We start from the raw sequence: 12,408 nt of genomic DNA on the forward strand, positions 1-12,408 counted from the left end.
TCACAAGTCCTAAACTGGCAGCTTCATGAAATAGTACCTGCAAAACACCAGTCTCAACGTCAACAGTGAAGAGGCGACTCCGGGATGCTGGCCTTCTAGGCAGAATTCCTGTCCAGTGTCTGTGTTCTTTTGCCCATCTTAATCATTTCTAACTTTTGAACGGTAGTGAATATACAAATGAAATCGGAAATTTACATACACCTTAACCAAATACATTTAAACTAAGTTTTACACAATTCCTGACATTTAATTTTAGCAAAAATGCCCTGTTATAGGTTAGGATCACCACTTTATTTCAAGAATGTGAAATGTCAAAATAATAGTAGAAAGAATGATTTATTTCAGCTATTATTTCTTTCATCACATTCCCAGTGGGTCAGAAGTTTACATACACTCAACTAGTATTTAGCATGCCTTGAAATTGTTTAACTTGGATCAACCGTTTCAGATAGCCTTCCACAAGCTTCCCAAAATAAGTTGGGTGAATTTTGGCCCATTCATCCTGACAGAGCTGGTGTAACTGAATCAGATTTGTAGGCCTTCTTGCTCCCACACGCTTTTTCAGTTCTGCCCACAAATGTTCTACAGGATTGAGGTCAGGGCTTTGTGATGGCCACTCCAATACCTTGACTTTGTTGTCCTTAAGCCATTTTGCCACAACTTTGGAAGTATGCTTGGGGTCATTGTCCATTTGGAAGACCCATTTGCGACCAAGGTTTAATTTCCTGACTGATGTCTTGAGATGTTGCATCAATATATCCACATAATTTTCCTGCCTCATGATGCCATCTATTTTGTGAAGTGCACCAGTCTCTCCTGCAGCAAAGCACCCCACAACATGATGCTGGCACCCCCGTGCTTCACGGTTGGGATGGTGTTCTTCATCTTGCCAGCATCCTTTTTCCTGCAAACATAACGATGGACATAATGGCCAAACAGTTCTATTTTTGTTTCATCAGACCAGAGGACAATTCTCCAAAAAGTACAATCGTTGTCCCCATGTGCAGTTGCAAACCGTAGTGTGGCTTTTTTATGGCGGTTTTGGAGCAGTTGCTTCTTTCTTGCTGAGTGGCATTTCAGGTTATGTCGATATAGGAATCGTTTTACTGTGGATGTAGATACTTTTGTACTTGTTTCCTCCAGCATCTTCACAAAGTCCTTTGCTGTTGTTCTGGGATTGATTTGTACTTTTCGCACCAAAGTACATTCATCTCTAGGAGACAGAACGCGTCTCCTTCCTGAGCGTTATGACAGCTGCGTGGTCCCATGGTGTTTATACTTGCGTAGTATTGTTTGCACAGATGAACGCGGTACCTTCAGGCGTTTGGAAATTGCTCCCAAGGATGAACCAGACTTGTGGAGGTCTACCATTTTTTCTGAGGTCTTGGCTGATTTATTTTGATTTTCCCATGATGTCAAGCAAAGAGGCACTGAGTTTGAAGGTAGGTCTTGAAATACATCCACAGGTACACGTCCAATTGACTCAAATTATGTCAATTAGCCTATCAGAAGTTTCTAAAGCCATGACATAATTTTGTGGAATTTGCCAAGCTGTTTAAAGGCACAGTCAACTTAGTGTATGTAAACTTCTGACACACTGGAAAAGTGATGCAGTGAATTATAAGTGAAATAATCTGTCTGTAAACAATTGTTGGAAAAATTACTTGTGTCATGCACAAAGTAGATGTCCTAACCAACTTGCCAAAACTATAGTTTGTTAATTAACAATAAATGTGTGGAGTGGTTGAAAAACTAGTTTTAATGACTCCAACCTAAGTGTATGTAGACTTCCGACTTCAAATGTACTGTCACGATCGTCGTAACTTTGAAGAAGAGTGGACCAAGGCGCAGCGTGATTGAAAGACATCTTCTTTTATTATGAAGACGAACAAAACAACAAACAGACGACCGTGAAGCTATTCAAACAAAATAGTGCTGACACTAAACACTACACATAGACAATTACCCACCTACAAACGGTGTGAACAGCCTACCTTAATATGGTTCTCAATCAGAGGAAACGTCAAACACCTGCTCCTAATTGAGAACCATATCAGGCAACACATTGAACCCAACATAGAAACACACAACATAGACTACCCACCCAGTTCACGTCCTGACCAACCAAACAAAGTTAAACAAAGGAAAATAAGGTCAGGAACGTGACATGTACAGTCGTGGCCAAAAGTTTTGAGAATGACACAAATATTAATGTTCACAAATGATGTGATGGCAATATGATGGCAATTTGCATATACTCCAGAATATTGTGAAGAGTGATCAGATGAATTGCAATTAATTGCAAAGTCCCTCTTTGCCATGCAAATGAACTGAATCCCCCAAAAACATGTCCACTGCATTTCAGCCCTGCCACAAAAGGACCAGCTGACCACATGTCAGTGATTCTCTTGTTAACACAGGTGTGAGTGTTGACGAGGACAAGGCTGGAGATCACTCTGTCATGCTGATTGAGTTCGAATAACAGACTGGAAGCTTCAAAAGGAGGGTGGGGCTTGGAATCATTGTTCTTCCTTTGTCAACCATGGTGACCTGCAAGGAAACACGTGCCGTCATCATTGCTTTGCACAAAAAGGGCTTCACAGGCAAGGAGAGTGGTTCAATTGTTGTGAAGAAGGCTTCAGGGCACCCAAGAAAGTCCAGCAAGCGCCTGGACCATCTCCTAAAGTTGATTCAGCTGCGGGATCGGGGCACCACCAGTACAGATTTTGCTCAGGAATGGCAGCAGGCAGGTGTGAGTGCATCTGCACGCACAGTGAGGCGAAGACTTTTGGAGGATGGCCTGGTGTCAAGAAGGGCAGCAAAGAAGCCACTTCTCTCCAGGAAAAACATCAGGGACAGACTGATATTCTGCAAAAGTTACAGGCACTGGGGGGCACTGCTGAGGACTGGGGTAAAGTCATTTTATCTGATGAATCCCCTTTCCGATTGTTTGGGGCATCCGAAAAAGAAGACAAGGTGAGCGCTACCATCAGTCATGCCAACAGTAAAGCATCCTGAGACTATTCATGTGTGGGGTTGCTTCTCAGCCAAGGGAGTGGGCTCACTCACAATTTTGCCTAAGAACACAGCCATGAATAAAGAATGGTACCAACACATCCTCCGAGAGCAACTTCTCCCAACCATCCAGGAACAGTTTGGTGACAAACAATGCCTTTTCCAGCATGATGGAGCACCTTGACACAAGGCAAAAGTGATAACTAAGTGGCTCGGGGAACAAAACATCGATATTTTGGGTCCATGGCCAGGAAACTCCCCAGACCTTAATCCCACTGAGAACTTGTGGTCAATCATCAAGAGGCTTGTGGAAAAACAAAACCCCACAAATTCTGACAAACTCCAAGCATTGATTATGCAACAATGGGCTGCCATCAGTCAGGATGTGGCCCAGAAGTTAATTGACAGCATGCCAGGGCGGATTGTAGAGGTCTTGAAAAAGAAGGTTCAACACTACAAACATTGACTCTTTGCATCAACTTCATGTACTTGTCAATAAAAGCCTTTGACACTTATGAAATGCTTGTAATTATACTTCAGTATTCCATAGTAACATCTGACAAAAATATCTAAAGACACTGAAGCCGCAAACTTTGTGGAAATTAATATTTGTGTCATTCAACAAAACTTTTGGCCACGACTGTATATACTCAATAAAAATATAAACGCACATGTAAAGTGTTGGTCCCATATTTCATGAGCTGATATAAAAGATCCCAGAAATGTTCCATACGCATAAAAATGCATGCCCCTACCTCATCCAGAAACAAAGACAGGGCTTCGTACTAAATTGGTGCTGCTGAATAATTGTGCTATACGCCACAGCACTAATCAACATAGAAAATGGCTTGATGCTGGGACATGGCTTGGCTTAGAGACAGCGGAATGAGATAGGACAAGTGTGATTTTTGTGAACGCTCTGTACCCTTTGTTCCCTCATTTCCATACCAACAGACAAGGCCCAGGTGTTCCGTCCGACATCACAGAGCAACAACAGAAACAATGGAGGGGGCAGAGCATATGGAGGGAGGCATGATGGGAGAGCGTGACTACCGAGTGTAGCCACTAAAGAGCAGCATATGCCAGAGGCGGAGGCTGCTGTAAATAATGTTGTGTGTGTGTGTGTGTGTGTGTGTGTGTGTGTGTGTGTGTGTGTGTGCGTGCGCGTGTGTGCGCGTGCGTGTGCTTGTGTGTGTTGTAAAAACTTGACATTTGAGTTAGAAGTGCAGCTGGGATGCGGTGATTGAATCACAGCATGATTCATGTTAGCTAGGTTGCAGTCACTAACTGCTGACACTGTATGTGTTTACCCATTTTTTGAGGCAACCAATTGACTTTCCCTGGAGGTTTTTCTGTCGATGTGGACACATCATGCTCAATGCCATAGCTGAGAAATAACCTTGTCGATAACCCTGCTATGGTCTCTATCATGAAGCACACAGATGAGACACACAACTAGATGAGTAAAGGTTTAGACACACTTCTAGGGCCTATGACTGGCTAACAACCACTCATAGCAAAGTACCTTCAGAGCCTGAATATGGCTCCGCCAAAGGACTGTCGAGGGGATAACTAAGCCTCCCGTGTTGCTCCAATTAATTGTGTGTAACACTGCTTCATCCCCAGTAACGCGTTATTATAACGTCTGAGCCAAGAGACTTAACACACGGTATGCAACACAACATATAGGAGAGTCAACTCAACCATGGCCTGTTTCCGGAGCTCTGTTCTGAACCCACATGACAATGGGGGGATTCTGAGAGAAAGAGAAATGTAGGCTTTATGGGCAAAGATAGAGTGAGTGTTATTTTGTATTTATTTCACCTTTATTTAACCAGGTAGGCCAGTTGAGAACAAGTTCTCATTTACAACTGCAACCTGGCCAAGATAAAGCAAAGCAGTGCAACAAAAAACAACAACACAGAGTTACACATGGGATAAACAAAAGTACAGTCAATAACACAATAGAAAAATCTATACACAGTGTGTGCAAATGGAGTAAGGAGGTAAGGCAATACATAGGCCATAGTAGTGAAGTAATTGCAATTGAGCAAATTAACACGGGAGTGATAGATGTACAGATGATGATGTGCAAGTAGAGATACTGGTGTGCAAAAGAGCAAAAAAGTAAAGTAAATAAAAACAATATGGGGATGAGGTAGGTAGTTGGATGGGCTATTTACAGATGGGCTATGTACAACTGCAGCGATCGGTAAGCTGCTCAGATAGCTGATGCTTAAAGTTAGTGAGGGAGATATAAGTCTCCAACTTCAGCGATTTTTGCAATTCGTTCCAGTCATTGGCAGCAGACAACTGTAAGGAAAGGCGGCCAAAGGAGGTGTTGGCTTTGGGGATGACCAGTGAGATATACCTGCTGGAGCGCGTGCTACGGGTGGGTGTTGTTATGGTGACCAGTGAGCTGAGATAAGGCGGAGCATTACCTAGCAAAAACGTATAGGTGACCTGGAGCCAGTGGGTCTGAAGACGAATATGTAGTGAGGGCCAGCCGACGAGAGTATACCGGTCGCAGTGGTAGAATATGGGGCTTTGGTAACAAAACGGATGGCACTGTGATAGACTGCATCCAGTTTGCTGAGTAGAGTTTTGGAGGCTATTTTGTAAATGACATTGCCGAAGTCGAGGATCGGTAGGATAGTCAGTTTTAAGAGGTTATGTTTGGCAGCGTGAGTGAAGGAGGCTTTGTTGCGAAATAGGAAGCCCATTCTAGATTTAATTTTGGATTGGAGATGCTTAATATGAGTCTCGAAGGAGAGTTTACAGTCTATCTAGACACCTAGGTATTTGTAGTTGTCCACATATTCTAAGTCAGAACCGTCCAGAGTAGTGATGCTAGTCGGGCGGGCGGGTGCGGGCAGCGATCGGTTGAAGAGCATGCATTTAGTTTTACTAGCGTTTAAGAGCAGTTGGAGGCCACGGAAGGAGTGTTGTATGGCATTGAAGCTCGTTCGGAGGTGTGTTAACAGTGTCCAAAGAAGGGCCAGATGTATACAGAATGGTGTCGTCTGCGTAGAGGTGGATGTGTTATGTGGTTAACGTATATTGAATCATCTTTAAAACAATGTAACAAAAGAGGAAAACATATCAAGGTTGTACAATGATGCCTTTATTGCAGGCTGTCTTTGAATGATATACAGTAGCTGCTAGTACTTGTGCAATGATGTTTCAACCATAATGTCAATAACACTGAGTGGAACAACAATTAAACAAGGTTACAATGTTGACCAAATACTAAACATACCTTGTGATTACACAGCTTAATTACACCAATCACGTGCTGCATGCTTTCAAGTACACAGCCACACTAACAATCCCATTCTACCAAACACAGCATTTTGGGTTTTGTCAAACACAGCTTGAAAAGCACCTCCCTCTCCTCTCCCCCCTCATTGGCACTCCTCCACCTCTTCAAAACTCTTTCGTTTCCTGCCACCGGTTGTCTCCATGGTGACCAGTCTTAGCACTGAGAGCTGCACTTTCAGATGGCCTCTCATCAGTTCCAATCCATCAGCACAGGGATCTACTGTCTTTCTTCTCCCTGTTACTAGGGCCCTCGTCGTGATACACTGCCGTGCTTAGTCCTTCTGAGAGACTCGGCTCTACCGCTTAAAGAGACAGCAGAGAAAACGTGCTAAACTGCTCCTCGCTTAACTGACTGAGCAAGAATACTCTGGAGGCATTGGGAGAGAGCGGGAGAGAGTGGGAGAGCCTGTGTGAGTGTGTGTGTGTACGTGTAAGTGTGTCAGCAAAACGACCACATCCTCCATTCATGTCCCTCTATAAAAGTTGCCAGATGCTCCAGCATGTTAACAAGAGAGTTGTGTAACTGTATCTCATCCTGATTCAATTAAGTAGTATTCAAACCTGACTAACTAACTAAGAACACAGGGGTAGCTGGTCATTGGAGCCGGTTTGGTATTTTTTGCATTTTAATAGGATCCCCATTAGCTTTTGCGAAAGCAGCAGCTACTCTTCCTGGGGTCCACACAAAACATGAAACATAATACAGAACATTAATAGAAAAGAACAGCTCAAGGACAGAACTACATAAATAAAAAAATGGCACACATAGCCTACATATCAATACATTCAATACACACAAAATATCCAGGTCAAATGGGGGAGAGGCGTTGTGCCGTGAGGTGTTGCTTTATCTGTTTTTTGAAACCAGGTTGAGATGGAAGGGAGTTTTATCTGGATTTGGGGACAGTGAAAAGACCCCTGGTGGCATGTCTGGTGGGGTAAGTTTGTACAACAGTTGTCCATACAACTACGTCAGGTAGACCCAAATCAATTGAACAAGTAAAGGATGCCTCTCCTTGCCACAGATCGTCAACACACTACTAAAACCCCACAGGGGGGTGGAGTAATATGTAGTCAATTATGTCATGAAAGACCCTCTTGACAGAGGGACGAGCAGAGGAGGAGAGACAGCTGTCCGGGGCATAATTAAAGGGGACAGACAGGGCTCTCATTGAGGCTGTTGGTACAGAAATCAATGTGCTGCAGTCACAATAAATGCCTCTCATCCTGTCACGCACACATACAGTCAAGTCGGTCCCAGATTCTGGGATCGTTAAGGAGATAAGGGAAAACTGCTGGGTCAGGGGCCCTGGGCATGACAGTTCAGAGAGGAGGGGGAAGAGAGAGAGAGAGAGGGAGAGAGAGAGAGAGATATATAGGAGGTTGGGGAGGTATGGAGATTCAGTTGATAGACAGTAGAGAGAATGTGTGTTGTGTGGGTCTGAGAGAAAGGAAGAGAGAGAGAAATAGAGAGAGAGAGAGCATGAACTACAGAGAAAGTGTGAGCATGTCACGTGTACAGCTTTCCTAAGGGGCCTTGTTTGGAGCGGATTACATCATTCTGGCTCACTCATTGGACTGGACAGGTGACAGGACGTTGAGGGATGACGCCATGGTTATATATTTAATTCACTTGGCTGTGGCACCACGTACAGCACTGTACTGTCTGCGTAAGCAGAGAAACTGACAGAGATGAAGAGAATGAGGAAGAAGGAGGGCGAGAAGACAGGGAGGTGTACACTGTGATTATTACTAACACCTCATACTGTATATCTAAGAGGAATATAGACGTAAAGATAGAACATTATTTTCTTAAATTAGCGGGTACTGTTCCTACCCAGCATTACCCGAAACACATACCCCACATCCCCAACTGCAGGTCATGATTGTTTTCCTAGCCACTGTGCGTCTGCCTCTGCATTGCTTGCTCTTTTTGGCTTGAGGCTGGGTATCTGTAAAGCACTAGGCGACAACTGCTGATGTAAAAAGGGGGTTGAAAATACATATGATTGAATTCGATTTTCACACCCAGAGGCTAGCATTAAACAGAGACTTATCGATCACATCCCATAATGTGGGCTATAACAACACAACAATAGTACGCACTGCTGCCACTGTGAAAGCAATTATTAAAATCATACGGAAATATGACTGGTGAATCCATAGGTCTTTCTTGAATTTATTTCATAGAGATGAACAAAGCATGCACTTTACACCCAGCCCATTCCTAGACAGGTGTAAATTCTGGAAGACATTTATAGCCTGTTTGGTTTGCCTACAAATGCCTCGAGGCAGATAGAGTGTTGCATCTAGGTCGATTTAATTTGCATGCTTCATCTTCTGTATTGCTGGTTTATTGGCACTGTCAATAATGTGGAAAGTTACGAGTGTATTTTAACGGATCTGAGTAATAAACACACACACACACAAAACCGTGAACGTATGTACACACACGTGCACACACACACCATCCACACACACACGCACGGATGCCCGCGCGCACACACACACACACACACACACACACACACACACACACACACACACACACACACACACACACACACACACACACACACACACACACACACAAAACTAAGAACTGCGATTAGCTGATTTGGCAATAAGAGCCTGTTTCTCTTTTGCTGTAGTTTAGCGGCCGGGTGATGTACTAGTGATGTAACTGGCTTTGAATACAGAGAGGCTTGTTAGCTCCATTTGTTCTGCCACTTACTCTTCAGCTCCACTATACGCGTGTCGCTGTTGCATTTTACCTGCTACACAGAGCTTTGTTTTGAGAGTGGAGAGGAGCAGAGGGGGAGAGCATCTTGATTCTATTTTGCCTAATGTACTATATTCATTGATTGTGCGTAAGTACTATAGCATTGGTCCAGTTTTTCACAGGTACTCATTAAATCTACAATATGTAACTTTTTGGGCGACCTGACCAAATTCTAGAGTTATAGATCTGTCATTCTCATTGAAAGTGGTAGATCTGCTCTACAGTATGTGCGCTATTTCTGTGCTTCCCATTCTTTAGTTTTGTTTTTGCGTTCTTTTACTTTTGGTTATGTACGCCACCTTCAAAAAGCTGAAAATGCAAAATTTTAGGTTATTCAAAATATATTTCACAACAGTTTAGATGGTACAATGATTCCCCGCGCTTGTTTTGTCACAAACTGAATTTTAGCAACTAGGAAATGGCGGAGTGATTTCTGCATAATGCACTTTTAAATTGTTGCTAGTGGTTGTCCTAAAATATCCTCTAATTTCACAAGTTGCTTTTGTTTACATTGTGAACCTAGCTAGTCAATGTAGCTAGCTAGCTAGTAGAAGCTTCTTCTTCTTCTAGCTTCTTCTGACATCATTATTTCAATTCACATGATAAAATGAGCGCCCGCGTCAGACATCAAGATTTTGTAGAAAAACATTTACCCCAGGCTGTAGCAGTGCCGCAACACTGTGATGCAGTGCCTTAGACCACTGCGCCACTCGGGAGGCCAGACATAAAAAATGTTACCTTGCCGATCTTGAACTTGGGATGCTGTCATTGGACATGACGCAAGGTGAAAGCAACACGGGCAGTGAAGCAGCTTCCATTGATTTCAAAGGAAGCATTTCCTCAACGGTTGACGGCTGATGGCAACGCCGTACGCCCGGTGGCTATAGTAGGGCCATAATACAGTATCTGTTCTGTCTGTGCTAGGGTGCACTGAACCCAATGCTAGGCTTTATGTGTTATATCAAGCACTGCTACTACCCTAACAGTCCACTGTGAAGATATATTTGGGCCCTCAAAATGTGTGATTACTGATCTAAGGCCATATTGAGAAGAGTTGAAAAGCCACAAGCCAGACATTTTGTAATGAATATTTTCCTTTGGAAGAAGAGGAGAGAAGAGGAGAGATATGTAAAAGTAGACCGTAAGTATAGTGTGGAGATAGGTATATATTTTAAATTTTTGTATACGCCATTTAGAAGACGCTTTTATTCAAAGTGACTTACAGTCACGCATGCATACATTTCACAAATGGGTGGGCCCGTGAAACAAACCCACAATCCCAGTGCTGCAGGTGCCATGCTCTACCAACTGAGCCAGACAGAACCACATACAGGACCAGGCAGACCAGGTATAGTATGTAGAGACTCACCTGGGGATCCCAGCAGCACCTGGACTATGTCATCATACAGGATCAGGGTCGCAGGCCGCTGGGGGAGCAAGTAGAGGCTGACTGAAGCATACACTGAGGGAGAGAGAGAGAGAGAGAGAGAGAGAGAGAGAGAGAGAGGGAGGAAGGAAGGAAAAGTGAGGAGGAAAAGGGAAAGAGAGAGGAGAGAGAGGAAGAGAGAAACAAGACAAACATGAGTTAGTTATGACAGATCAGTCATCAATCAGACACACCTGTCTCTGTTGACTGCTGTGGTATTGTCCTCACCCCCCCCCCCCCCCCCACCCCCCCAGTCATAACAAAACAATGTTTATCAAACACAGAGAGACAGTCATGACCTACAGTTCTCCCTTCGCAAAGTGTTTCCAGCTATGCAGCAAGACAACAATGCACCTGGCGTGGGGTTATATAACGAAACCAGCCCGCCTCCTTCCTCAGCGGTCCACAGAGTGTACTATATACGTATAGCGAGGTGAGGAAATCCTGGCGCATCCCACCTGAGAGTTCCCTCCCTGTCAGTCAGACTGTAAGGAGTGTGTGCTCGTGTGTGTGTGTGTGTCTGCAACCCGAGTCCACCAGAGGAGAGACAGGTAATGAGCAACAACAGTCTCCGTTCGTTAACATCTGAGCTTCTTTTTGAAAGGGCGATTGTGACGAGGCATTGAAATCCACCCAGAGGGAAAGCGCTCAGGATAGATTCAAAACACTCTTGACATTGACAAGCCTCTCTATTCTTTCGTCTGTGTTCAGGGGGGTGTGGAAGGATGTGTGCTGTCTTGACACTCCTGACATGTGTATGCTTTGCTGGTCAAGAGAGGTATATCTATTGGATTATATCTCGAAAGGGTGTAGACCAGTGGTTCCCGAACTTTTTATAGTCCTGTACCCCTTCAAACATTCAACCTCCAGCTGCGTACCCCCTCTAGCACCAGGGTCAGCGCACCCTCAAATGTTGTTTTTTTGCCATCATTGCAAGCCTGCCACACACACACTATACAATACATTTATTAAACATAAGAATGAGTGTGAGTTTTTGTCACAACCCGGCTTATGGGAAGTGACAAAGAGCTCTTATAGGACCAGGGCACAAATAATAATATAATAATAATCAATAATTTTGCTCTTTATTTAGCCATCTTACATATAAAACCTTATTTGTTCATCAAAAATGGTGAATAACTCACCATTGGTTAATAAGAAGGGTGTGCTTGAAAGGATGCACACAACTCTGCAATGTTGGGTTGTATTGGAGAGAGTCTCAGTCTTAAATCAGTTTCCACACACAGTCTGTGCCTGTATTTAGTTTCCATGCTTGTGAAGGCCGAGAATCCACTCTCACATACAGTAGGTACGTGGTTGCAAAGGGCATCAGTGTCTTAACAGCGAGATTTGCCAAGGCAAGAAACTCTCACAGAGCGCAACCCTGTCCAGAAATATGACAGTGGCTTCTGATTAAATTACATTTTCACAGAACCGCTTGTTGCAATTTTGTGGAGGATCTCTTGTTCAGATATCGGTAAGTGAACTGGAGGCAGGCCATGAAAGGATTAACGAATCCCGTTGTTTCTGTCGTCCGTTTCGGGAAAGTACATGTGCAATTGCGCACCCAGCTCACTCAGGTGCTTCGCTATATCACATTTGACATTGTCCATAAGCTTGAGTTCATTTGCACACAGAAAAATCATTCAATGATGGAAAGACCTGTGTGTTGTCCTTGTTAATGCAGACAGAAAAGAGCTCCAACTTCTTAATCATAGCCTCAATTTTGTCCCGCACATTGAATGTAGTTGCAGAGAGTCCCTGTAATCCTAGATTCAGATCATTCAGCAGAGAAAAAACATCCCCCAGATAGGCCAGTCGTGTGAGAAACTCGTCATCATGCAAGCGGTCAGACAAGTGAAAA

At 43.7% G+C, this 12,408-nt stretch overlaps 1 protein-coding gene across 1 annotated transcript in view; it reads right to left on the bottom strand.

The window, feature by feature from the left end:
- The window catches only part of LOC120034538 (protein FAM171A2-like), a 70,080-nt gene that overhangs the window by 31,553 nt on the left and 26,119 nt on the right, over positions 1-12,408 (bottom strand). The window contains exon 3 of the mRNA XM_038981134.1: positions 10,488-10,580. Within this exon, the coding sequence (XP_038837062.1) occupies positions 10,488-10,580 (93 nt within the window). The remainder of the gene's footprint in view (positions 1-10,487; positions 10,581-12,408) is intronic.

Source organism: Salvelinus namaycush, chromosome 41 (assembly GCF_016432855.1).
Source record: "Salvelinus namaycush isolate Seneca chromosome 41, SaNama_1.0, whole genome shotgun sequence".
Lineage (NCBI taxonomy): Eukaryota > Metazoa > Chordata > Actinopteri > Salmoniformes > Salmonidae > Salvelinus > Salvelinus namaycush.